The sequence below is a fragment of the Poromitra crassiceps genome (assembly GCF_964638095.1).
Source record: "Poromitra crassiceps genome assembly, chromosome: 6".
In the NCBI taxonomy this organism is placed as follows: Eukaryota; Metazoa; Chordata; class Actinopteri; order Beryciformes; family Melamphaidae; genus Poromitra; species Poromitra crassiceps.
Window position 1 is genome coordinate 50,212,758 of NC_139627.1, and position 12,121 is coordinate 50,224,878.

General features: G+C 44.4%; 1 protein-coding gene across 2 annotated transcripts in view; it reads left to right on the forward strand.

Annotated features, from left to right (window-relative positions):
* Positions 1 to 12,121, forward strand: part of LOC310778465 (glycerol kinase-like) — a 36,902-nt gene that overhangs the window by 13,303 nt on the left and 11,478 nt on the right. For both annotated transcript variants that reach the window (XM_083638900.1, XM_083638901.1), the window contains exons 6-13: positions 791 to 928; positions 1,582 to 1,691; positions 2,658 to 2,724; positions 5,697 to 5,732; positions 6,569 to 6,636; positions 8,804 to 8,846; positions 8,943 to 9,023; positions 9,167 to 9,245. In XM_083638900.1, coding sequence (XP_083495026.1) covers positions 791 to 928; positions 1,582 to 1,691; positions 2,658 to 2,724; positions 5,697 to 5,732; positions 6,569 to 6,636; positions 8,804 to 8,846; positions 8,943 to 9,023; positions 9,167 to 9,245 — 622 coding nt within the window. The remainder of the gene's footprint in view (positions 1 to 790; positions 929 to 1,581; positions 1,692 to 2,657; positions 2,725 to 5,696; positions 5,733 to 6,568; positions 6,637 to 8,803; positions 8,847 to 8,942; positions 9,024 to 9,166; positions 9,246 to 12,121) is intronic.

Sequence of the window (12,121 nt, forward strand, 5' to 3'; positions counted from 1 at the left end):
ACATGGTGGAAGTGACAGTAGCTCTACCTACATGGTGGAGGTGACAGTAGCTCTACCTACATGGTGGAAGTGACAGTAGCTCTACCTACATGGTGGAAGTGACAGTAGCTCTACCTACATGGTGGAGGTGACAGTAGCTCTACCTACATGGTGGAAGTGACAGTAGCTCTACCTACTGTACATGGTGGAGGTGACAGTAGCTCTACCTACATGGTGGAGGTAACAGTAGCTCTACCTACTGTACATGGTGGAAGTGACAGTAGCTCTACCTATATGGTGGAGGTAACAGTAGCTCTACCTACATGGTGGAGGTGACAGTAGCTCTACCTACATGGTGGAGGTAACAGTAGCTCTACCTACATGGTGGAGGTGACAGTAGCTCTACCTACATGGAGGTGACAGTAGCTCTACCTACGTGGTGGAGGTAACAGTAGCTCTACCTACATGGTGGAGGTGACAGTAGCTCTACCTACATGGTGGAGGTGACAGTAGCTCTACCTACATGGTGGAGGTGACAGTAGCTCTACCTACATGGTGGAGGTGACAGTAGCTCTACCTACATGGTGGAAGTGACGGTAGCTCTACCTACATGGTGGAAGTGACAGTAGCTCTACCTACATGGTGGAGGTGACAGTAGCTCTACCTACATGATGGAAGTGACAGTAGCTCTACCTACATGGAGGTGACAGTACCTCTACCTACATGGTGGAGGTGACAGTAGCTCTACCTACATGGTGGAAGTTGCATTCCACTGCTCTCATCTTTGCGTCTACTCGTCTCCTCTCTCCAGCAAAAGACGGGCCTTCCCATCAGCACCTACTTCAGTGCGGTGAAGCTGCGCTGGCTGCTGGACAATGTGGAGGAGGTGCGTCAGGCGGTGCAGAGCCAGCGGGCCATGTTCGGCACCGTTGACTCCTGGATCATCTGGGTAGGTAGCCGATCCCAAGCTGCTAAAGCTGCTCCCTCCTCCCTCCTGTTCATACATCTGATAAGCAACTGTAGCTAATGTATCTAGTAGAAGGATTGGATTCGCAAGAAGCGCAATATTTATTAAAGGCAAAACGTATGTCAAAATACCATTTTAAATGATTAAATATTGTCGTGCTGAGATGTCCTGGCCTACACGTCATATTCTATAGACAACATATTTGTTTGGTACAGATCCCTGCAAAAATCACACCATAATAATTTGAATGTGTTTCAATTGAAAGAGAATAATGATGTAAAAATAATCATTCCCTCTAATGTGGCGAATCATTATCACAATTGCAATATCAGTCAAAATGAATCACGCTTATTTTTGTCCAAAATCGTTCAGTCCTAGTGGCATGTTAAAGACAACACAGGTTATGTAGCTACTATTTGACCCAGGTCTGTGCGCACGTTGGAGTCAGAGGTGAAAACAGACATTTTCCGAGCGATACTTTGGGTTATTGTTCTTGACATGACAGAAGAGGGGGTATAAGTACGTTTCCATTTGTGAAACTATCCTTTCCAATCCGGAATGTCTTTTGTCTTTTGTCATAATGTTGAATGAACATCCCCACTGAGCTGAGTGTTGTGTTGTCGATGCCGTTGCAGTGCCTGACGGGCGGCAGGGACGGAGGGATCCACTGTACCGACGTCTCCAACGCCAGCCGCACCTTGCTCTTCAACATCCACACCATGGACTGGGACCCGGAGCTGTGCAGGTCAACGCTCGCGTGCAGCAAACGCACACGTCACCATCCGAACTGAGCATCTCGACACATCTCAACGTCTTCACTCAAAAGTGTTCACCTTATGTAGCCCCGCCCACTTGAAGACGCCGGCTGTTTTACGTGGTCAAAGACCAAGATGGTCGTCTCTGGTCAAAGCTGGTGACTCACTGGAAGCAGGTGTGCGGGGGGATACGCTCTGCCACAGGAAGTGTAAACACAATCGGTTCGGATTGTGTTTACACTTCCTGTTAGTCCCTCAAGCCAGACTGTCTCTTCTACATAAGGTGAATACAGAAGGAAGTAAATAGTGCAGACCATTTTAGCAGCTTGCAGGGGCGAGTATGTGTAAGTGCATACTGGACAATCAACACTCTGCGCATACATATCTTTTTAGTTGCTGCTGCCTGCAATAGGGTTTAGAGTATACCACGCATACACACAGTGCGATAACTAGTTTGTTAACTCTATCCTGTCTGTCTTGTGTCGTGTCTTTGGGATAACTAGTTTGTTAACTCTATCCTGTCTGTCGTGTCTTGTGTCGTGTCTTTGGGATAACTAGTTAACTCTATCCTGTCTGTCGTGTCTTGTGTCGTGTCTTTGGGATAACTAGTTTGTTAACTCTATCCTGTCTGTCGTGTCTTGTGTCGTGTCTTTGGGATAACTAGTTAACTCTATCCTGTCTGTCGTGTCCTGTGTCGTATCTTTGGGATAACTAGTTTGTTAACTCTATCCTGTCTGTCGTGTCCTGTGTCGTGTCTTTGGGATAACTAGTTTGTTAACTCTATCCTGTCTGTCGTGTCCTGTGTCGTGTCTTTGGGATAACTAGTTTGTTAACTCTATCCTGTCCGTCGTGTCCTGTGTCGTGTCTTTGGGATAACTAGTTTGTTAACTCTATCCTGTCCGTCGTGTCTTGAATTACACCTGTGTTGCAATTGTATTGTATTGTGCTGCTTCTAGGTACTTTGATGTCCCAATGGAAATCCTCCCCAAAGTCAGAAGCTCCTCTGAAATATACGGTTTCATGGTAAGTTCAGATAAACTTAGGTTCTGGCTTAAATTGTGTGTGTGTGTGTGTGTGGGGGGGGGGGGGGGGTGTCTGAGTGCATCCGCTGGTCTTTGGTGCTGTTTATCTTCTAATAAGAATAAGTGTCCGTGTGTGTGTATGAGTGAGCAGAATTCTGGCCGGCCACAGCTATGCCGTTTTACGTGCGATCAGGCTGAAACCTGCAGGGGGTGCAAAGAGCTCCTGAGCCGGATTTTTTTAATTCGGTGATTGCCCTAATTATCTAATGATGTGATGTCATCAGTGATGTCATCCGTGATGATGTCATCAGTGATGTCATCCTTCTTGGGTGAGGCTATTGCAGTATGCCACACACAGTGGGCGAGCTGCAGGGCGGGCGAGGCCGCAAGCCTGCGCGGGCCTAGGAATCGAGCGCGCGAGATTGCTAGTGTTTTGAGATAGACTTGATAGGAGTTGACCTAGATGTCTCCCCCCCTCCCCCCCCACGCTCATTCAAGTGACAGAGGGCTGTAACTTCATAATAATGTAGAAAAAGATCCTGGTGAATGGGGTTGTAAAATGTTTTGATTGCCGTGACCCTCATATAACCTGATAAGATCCAGTGTTGTATTCTTCAGAATAGCAGATAATGTTCTGATAAAGAGTCTAGATTGTGAAACAGTACATAGGGGTTGGGTTCCGTTACCCTGTCCAGTTTTGGAATCGGTTGGCAAAATACACACATTTGTAAATCTCTAATTCAAACAAACCCTCTTATCAAATCACCTGTCCCCTGATGATGTCAAACACTTGCGTGCGTGCGTGTGTGTGTGTGTGTGTAAACATGGCAGATTGACACAAGCGTTTGAAAGCATGGGCACACTTCTAAAAAATGAATGCTTAATCAGTATTTGTCGCACGGTCCTTCTGACTAAGGGAGGGTGCAACATTTGGATAAATATGCTCTTATCTGGTAAGTGCTTATTTATTTAAATTGTGCACCTTCCAATTAACATCACGTGAAAGTGAATGAGTGCTGTGTTTATGAAGTTTTGTAAAAAAGTCAAAAGTTTCCATGAGGGATTCAAAATCAACCCAGAGCAGTAAAAGTGGGGTTTCAAGCAAATATCTCATCTAAATGCCCGTTTGAAGTTATGCTGGACAAACTGAATAAGTTTGATTGAGACGACAATCATATCAGTAGGAAAATAACTCTTCACAGCCCGAACACGCCGCTGAAGCAACGCAGCGCGGAGGCAGTTTAATTTCAGCGTCCTTGTTAACAGGCGAGACCGATCACACCATTTTTCATTTTTCAATTCATACTTTTCAAGCGTCGAGCAGCGAGGCATGAAGTCAATGCGAGCTGTGTGCGGGGGGCAGGGCAGCGCCGGGCAAAACGGAGCGAGGCGTGGACAAAACACAGTGCTCCTGGTGTGAAGGGCAAGGCTCCTGCTCGAAGCGCCGTTTCATCGTGGCTTCTGAGATGCCTATGGGGTGAACCAGAGCTAAGAAGATCCTTGATTTGATATCGAAGTATGGTTCATCTACTCTTCCAATCTGATATCTTCCAATGATAGCAGCTGAACCCCTGCAGTAATCATTTGGAAATACTCCAAGCCAGATATATGATTGTATGATTGTAAGAAGCCCAAACAATTTTCAACCCACTGTAGGATTTTACGCCCTGATAAGATTCCATGTTTGTTTTCTCACAATAGCAAATCATGTGCCATCATCTGCCCCTCAACATCAGACTTGGACAACATCTCCGACTCACTCACCTCCTTCAAAACCCAACTCAAATCCCACCTCTTCAAAACAGCCTACATTACAATATCTGACTTTTACCTCTAACCACCATTCCATCTCTGCAATCTATTGATTTGTATTTGTTTTGTATCTGTATTTGTTCTTGTTATTTAGTTTGTTTACTGTATAATGTACCGGTACTGTTTCTATGTATTGTAAAGCGTCTTTGAGTTCCCCAGAGAAGCGCTATATAAAACGTATGTATTATTATTATTATTATTATTATGTAATGCTACAGAATGGATACTGAGGCTGTGAAGTAGGTCAGCGGTGTTTACGTTTTCTGCAGCGCAACATCATGCACCTTGTCCTGTGTCCAGAGGTCAGCAACGTGGCAGCTCCTCATTTGGTGTGTCATTTGTTTTCCAGCCTGACAATGGCTGTCTGTCCTCTCGGGGGAAGAGTGTTGTTCCCGAGCCACCGCCGTCATCGCTCCCAAAAACAACAAACCAAGAACATCCTATTAGTGTCCGGAGCTAGAAGAGAGACGGGAAAAAGATGATTTTATTTTATTGACCTGGATGAAAATGGTGTATAATCGTATTTTTTCCTGTTGTTTACAACAGCGTAGTCTCAACGCCAGACCCATGAGAGTTCTTCTAACGCTGATACACTACGTTACTGCGCGCTGCAGAGCTCTTCTCTGGATCTGGGACACTTCCCCTCCGCCGGCCGGGGTCGGAAAAGTGAACCGTCCACTCGGCCAGTGATTGGCCAGTGGTGGATTCAGGCTTCCCCCAATCTGTAACGACTTTGCGATCAGACGACAGGGGAGGAGGCCCGGCCCATTTTTCGAACCGCTCTCTCATCGGTGCTGTCACTCATTCGGTTTCAACGCCCCCCCTAGACCCGCCCTCGAAGCCCAGGAGTGGCTGTGAAGTGGCACAGACTCATTTATGTAGTATGCGGAGCGCAGCGATTCAACGTCATACTGGAGTCTGGGGAGAGACTAATAACGGCACCGTTTTGTCTGTGTTAGTGGAGCAGGCCATAATCGGTCAACATGCAAACACACACACACTTTCTGCAACCGTTTTGCACAAGCGGCCATGGACAAAAGTGTTGCAACTGTTACTGTATTAACTTTCCCTTGACGTAATTGATGCCTTGCCTGGACTCTTTCACCCTATATACTGTATCTAAACATGCTGCCGTTGTCTTTCTTGTCGTCTTCCCACCAGAAATCCAACTCTCTTGCAGGAGTGCCCATTTCCGGGGTAAGGATTGACCCCGCTCATAACTGTGTGTTTGCTAGACTGTGATATGAGAGGTTGGTTGTTGCATCATGCTGTGTGTTTGTAGTCAAGCAAGAAACAATGGGGAATGTGCTTCCCTCTGAAGGTGTTTTTTTTTTTTTTTACACTTTAGTTTTTATTGAGTTTCATTTTCCGAACAAGTAGACAAAAATAGACAAGACTCATACATAAAAGACATACATAATTAATTATAAGAAAAAGAAAAAATTACTGTTTGGGGGCTACGATCTTGTTTTCCTTATCATCCAGTGAGTCCGTCAATCGTCTGTCTGCTCTATCAATTGTCTTCGTCGCTGTTTTGGGTCTTGAATATTGTCCATTTCTCCCATTTTTCCTCCAGCTGTTCTTCTTGTAGTCTTAGTCAATATGTCAGTTTCTCCATGATATAGATTTCTTCTATTATGTCTCTCCTGAGTAGGAGGTTCTACTTTTCCCCACTTCCTTGTGACAGCTTTTTTACTAGCTATTAACAATATTTTGACCAGATATCTTATCTCGTAATTGTACATTTTCTTCAGTGAGGTTACACAGGTAAAGTACAATGTAACTCATAGGGATATCATACCCTAGTATCTTCTGTATAAACGTATGAATCCCAGTCCAATACAATGTTAACTTGTGACAATTCCAAAATATATGTGCGTGATTTGCATCTGATGTTCCCCCTCTGAAGGTGTTTTTTAAAGACGAGGCTGGTTGTTCGACTGTATTTGTGTGGTTGGGTGTGTTCACAAGCATTGTCGGTTGTTGCTCTGTTGAAGTGCGAGAGTGACGTTGGGCCTGTTCTTGTGCACCAGTGTCTAGGTGACCAATCGGCTGCTTTGGTGGGTCAGATGTGCTTCAAGGACGGCCAGGCCAAAAACACGTAAGACCTCTGGCCGTCTTAAAACGTCACACCCAGAGCCGTGTAAGAAGAGTCGCCACATCTCCGTTCACTCCAATGGACCAGTTTTTTTTTTTACTCTCAAGAGTTCCAGGAAGTAATGTCCTGGATTAAGCAGCACTGTCGAGTTGCAGCAAAATGGACAGTTTGTGTTGTACTTTAAAACATTTTTTTTAAATCAAATTGTACATTATCAGCTTTAGTTTAGCATGCAAAAGTAGCGCGAGACCCATTCCTGGCTGTTCATTGGCTAATGAGTCTCGCATTTTGGTCCTCCGCTGACGCCACTCTTTCTCTAGAGCAGTGGTTCTCAACTGGTGTAGCCTCAGGACCCACTATTTTCCTTGTCATGAAGTCGCGACCCAAATTTCAGATTTTTTTTTAAACCACTCAAATTTATTGCACAAAAAATAGCGCATTAATTTAATACACAATGCCTTCATGCACTGTTATAAACCTCAAATGAACAAAAAAGTGCAACAGAAGTGCAACTAGGGCTAAAAACCAATTGAAATAAGGCAGACTTGAATTACAGGCCTATATGTTTTTAAACAAGTTAATAATAATAATAATAATAATAAAACAAGTTAACCTGGTCATGCTAATCCAGTTTCAATAGTCTGAATTTAACTAATATGAAATAAAAAGGAATCACAAGGCTATATGCTTTTTAGTTAAACTGGTCATAACTTTTAATTAAACTGGGGCCATGCTAATCCAGTTTCAATCATCTGAATTTAACTAAAATTAAATATAAAATGAAAAGGCAGACTTCTCTTGAATTACAGGCAGAGCATATGCTTCAGCTTGTTAAACAAGTAAAACTGGTCAGGCTAATCCAGTTTCAATAATCTGAATTTAACTCAAATGAAATATGAAAAAAAAAAAAAAAAATTGGCTAATGTCCGCGACCCAATCAAAACAGCCCCGCGACCCACCTTTGGGTCGCGACCCACCAGTTGAGAAACGCTGCTCTAGAGGACACTAGTCACACCAACATGTGGCCATGTTATGTGACAAAGGCTCCTCCTCCTTTCAAAACTGTATCCTGTCATCATGAAATTGTCCCGTTTTGTTGCTCTATTCAATGTGCCACAATCATGTCTTTATTGCCTCGTGTAAAGTAAAGATATGGTTCTGACTTTGCCACCATCATCCCTCCCTGGCCTGGTTGCAGTTACATTATTGGCTGCGGTGGAAACAAGATGTCAGCCAAGATGTCAACTTGACATAACACTGGAGTCAGTCCGGCACCTCGTAAAACACATTCCCAACGAAGTCCGACTAGTTTCCATTATAGCCGTCCTGATGTGCAAATAGTGAGGCAGGTTTTGTCAGAATACATTTAAAACTAGAAGGGCACTCAGAGAGCGCTGTCCACTCTGCTATGATGTGCACATTTTTGTGAGTCGGATTGGAGCTGCTCCAAAATGGTGTGGGTTCTTCCTTCTTGGCCCGTGCAAAACACCCTTCCACCAACATTCATGAAAGTTGGCCCGGTAGTTTTTACGTAATCTTGCTGACAAACGAACAAACCAAACGGCAGTGAAAACATAACTTTGGTGGAGGTCATTTCACAATAACTAGGTATCTCTCACGCTCGATTCCCTGCAGCTTGCCGAGCTGGCCCTGCAGCTCGCATACCTCGCTTGCCCTATTGGCGTGTGTGTGTGTGTGTGTGTGTTGCTCAGAATATGTTATTGCCCTTAAGTTTACATGATGACATCATCAGTGATGTCACAATGCCTCCGTGTGTGTGTGGGTGTAAATCAGTCCTGTGACTGCAATTGTCGTGCATTTACATTTTGCTAAAATGTTCATTAATGTACACTGTCCCCTATCGAACAGATAAATTGAAATTGGGTGGGGCCCCTTATGACATCACTGATGACATCATCAGTGGGACAAAATTGAAACGGGACAAACGGAGCCGACATGGCCATATGTATAGATAATAATAGAAGTTTGTAGTATTGTAGAAGATGGGGGAGGTTGAGCTGTTAAATTATTTCCCTCACTTTCTGCATATAAAGAACATAAATGTTTTAACAAATTCAAAAATATACTGTATTGTGTGTGTGTGTGTGTGTGATCAGAATCTGCAGCCTTGTCTTCTTACTCATGTCACCATTCTTGTTGTTTTGTAAAGGTATGGGACTGGCTGCTTCTTGCTCAGAAACACAGGGGCAAAGGTAACAAAAGCCTTCAATACTACTTCATCCAATGCTTATTCTGTCATTGTGTCGAGTTGCATCAACTGTTTCTCTCATTGTCTCTGCTTCTCCCAGCCCATTATGTCAGAACATGGCCTGCTGACCACCGTCGCCTACAAAATGGGGAAAGACGAGGCTGCCTGCTATGCACTAGAGGTGTGTACATGGCTGCCATTTCACCGGCATGCGACAACCTAGTCTGCTACCTGCCTGGTGCTGCTAACGTGTGATTGGTTGCCACGTGTCTCTCTGCCAGGGTTCTAACGTGTGATTGGTTCCCACGTGTGTCTCTCTGCCAGGGTTCGGTGGCCATAGCGGGGGCAGTGGTGCGGTGGCTGAAGGATAACATGGGCATCGTCCAGTCCACCTCCGAGATCGGTACTTAAACTGTGACATCATACCGTCACTCCTCACTCCAGCTCACACTCATTTACTTACACTGTGACATCATACCATCACTCCTCACTCCAGCTCACACTCATTTACTTACACTGTGACATCATACCATCACTCCTCACTCCAGCTCACACTCATTTACTTACACTGACATCATACCATCACTCCTCACTCCAGCTCACACTTATTTACTTACACTGTGACATCATACCGTCACTCCTCACTCCAGCTCACTCATTTACTTACACTGTGACATCATACCATCACTCCTCACTCCAGCTCACACTCATTTACTTACACTGTGACATCATACCGTCACTCCTCACTCCAGCTCACACTCATTTACTTACACTGTGACATCATACCATCACTCCTCACTCCAGGGCACACTTATTTACTTACACTGTGACATCATACCATCACTCCTCACTCCAGCTCACATTCATTTACTTACACTGTGACATCATACCATCACTCCTCACTCCAGCTCACACTCATTTACTTACACTGTGACATCATACCGTCACTCCTCACTCCAGCTCACACTCATTTACTTACACTGTGACATCATACCGTCACTCCTCACTCCAGCTCACACTCATTTACTTACACTGTGACATCATACCGTCACTCCTCACTCCAGCTCACACTCATTGCTTACACTGTGACATCATACCATCACTCCTCACTCCAGCTCACACTCATTTACTTACACTGTGACATCATACTGTTGTGGAAAAATAAATGAAATGCCTTGTTGATCCACCAATAAATTAGTTGCTTGTTTGTAATGAATAAGGATTTGTTTATTTCAATCATCAGGACTCTGCAGAGGGTCACAATATCAAAGTCATTGTGCCCAGAAGATAAACATTACATGTCAGATATAGTCAGCCCAGCCCCCCTCCCTCAGATGACTGGTTACTGGTACAATTCCATGGGATGTTTCCCATGGAGACAAAATAAGACGTTGATCTTCACAACAAACCAAAACAAAACCTTCTATACGCCAGGAAGACAAAATACTACGTTATCCCCTCCTCTCCAGGTGGGGTTGCCTTTTCGACATAACAAACTGCTTCCCAGCAGAAGAGACATCTCAGATTGAGTGTCTCAGATGTGAGCCATGCATGTCAGTTAGATCATAATTAAACATAGTCTACAATGATCAACAATCAATCAATAAGCAGTCAATCAATTATTTTACTCTGACAATACCATCACTCCTCACTCCAGCTCACACTCATTTACTTAAACTGTGACATCATACCATCACTCCTCACTCCAGCTCACACTCATTTACTTACACTGTGACATCATACCGTCACTCCTCACTCCAGCTCACACTCATTTACTTACACTGTGACATCATACCGTCACTCCTCGCTCCAGCTCACACTCATTTACTTACACTGTGACATCATACCATCACTCCTCGCTCCAGCTCACACTCATTTACTTACACTGTGACATCATACCGTCACTCCTCACTCCAGCTCACACTCATTTACTTACACTGTGACATCATACCATCACTCCTCACTCCAGCTCACACTCATTTACTTACACTGTGACATCATACCGTCACTCCTCACTCCAGCTCACACTCATTTACTTACACTGTGACATCATACCATCACTCCTCACTCCAGCTCACACTCATTTACTTACACTGTGACATCATACCGTCACTCCTCACTCCAGCTCACACTCATTTAATAAAAACCTTTCCTTTCCCAGTGTTAGACAGTCCAGGCAGTACCTAGCCTGGTAAACCAGCCAATCACGTGAACTCACATTTCATTTCGTTCTACTAGACCGTCTGGCCTTAAAGGATGGGTTTTCCGTGGGGAATATGAATATATATTAAATCTCACGCCCCTAAGGTTTTCGAATCCGTTGAAATTTTTGAAATTGGATATTCACTGCCAGAGATATCAAGCATCTCTCACATATTTTTTGGGCCAGCCGACGCGTTTCGCGTCATCTGGCCTAAGTCCGCCTTGCGGAAGTCGTGCACCTATGAACTACAACTGTTGTTGGCCATGGTCCCGCCTCTAGAGGTCCTCCACGCCCCTTCAGAGGCCTTGACCAAAACAAAAACGCAGCCATCTTGTCAACCGCCTAGCCTGCTGTAGCTAATATTAGCTTCCCATAGTTCCTTGCAAAGAGACCATTATCTCGGGAACGGAAGCACTAATCGACACGGGACTGGCGGCATTGGAAAGCTCGTCAAATTTTACATCTAGTAGTAGGTGGGTTGAAGTAACGAAATCAACGCTGAGCAATGTACCCGTTTTTACACATTTTTACAGAAAATAGTTACAACATCAGATGCGCGTAACTCCTACGAAAATGCCTTAAAATGCATGAAATTTTTTTTATGAAGACATCTCCCGACATATATACTACCGTTTACATTTGGTGCAATTTGGAGGCAATTTTATTTTCGATTTATTTCTTGTTCTTTGTATATTTCATTGTCGAAGCCTTCTTCTTCTTCTTCTTTGAGTTTTATGGCGGTTGGCAAACATATATGTGCATTACCGCCACCTACTGGAGTTTGATATCAGCCAAATGCCTGAGGGGTGGGCATAAAAACGAAGGCCACGCGAGCCCAGTGCATTGTGGGAAATGTAGTATTTCGAGTCCCCGCACCCGCACCTCCCCCCCACCACCCCCCCCCCACACACAGAGTGGATTTCGGTTGATATCTCTGTGAGTAAACCTCCAATTTCAAAAATTTCAACGGATTCGAAAACCTTAGGGGCGTGAGATTTAATATATATTCATATTCCCCACGGAAAACCCATCCTTTAAGCTTTCACTCTCTCACGCAGTGTCTGCAGTGGGCGGAG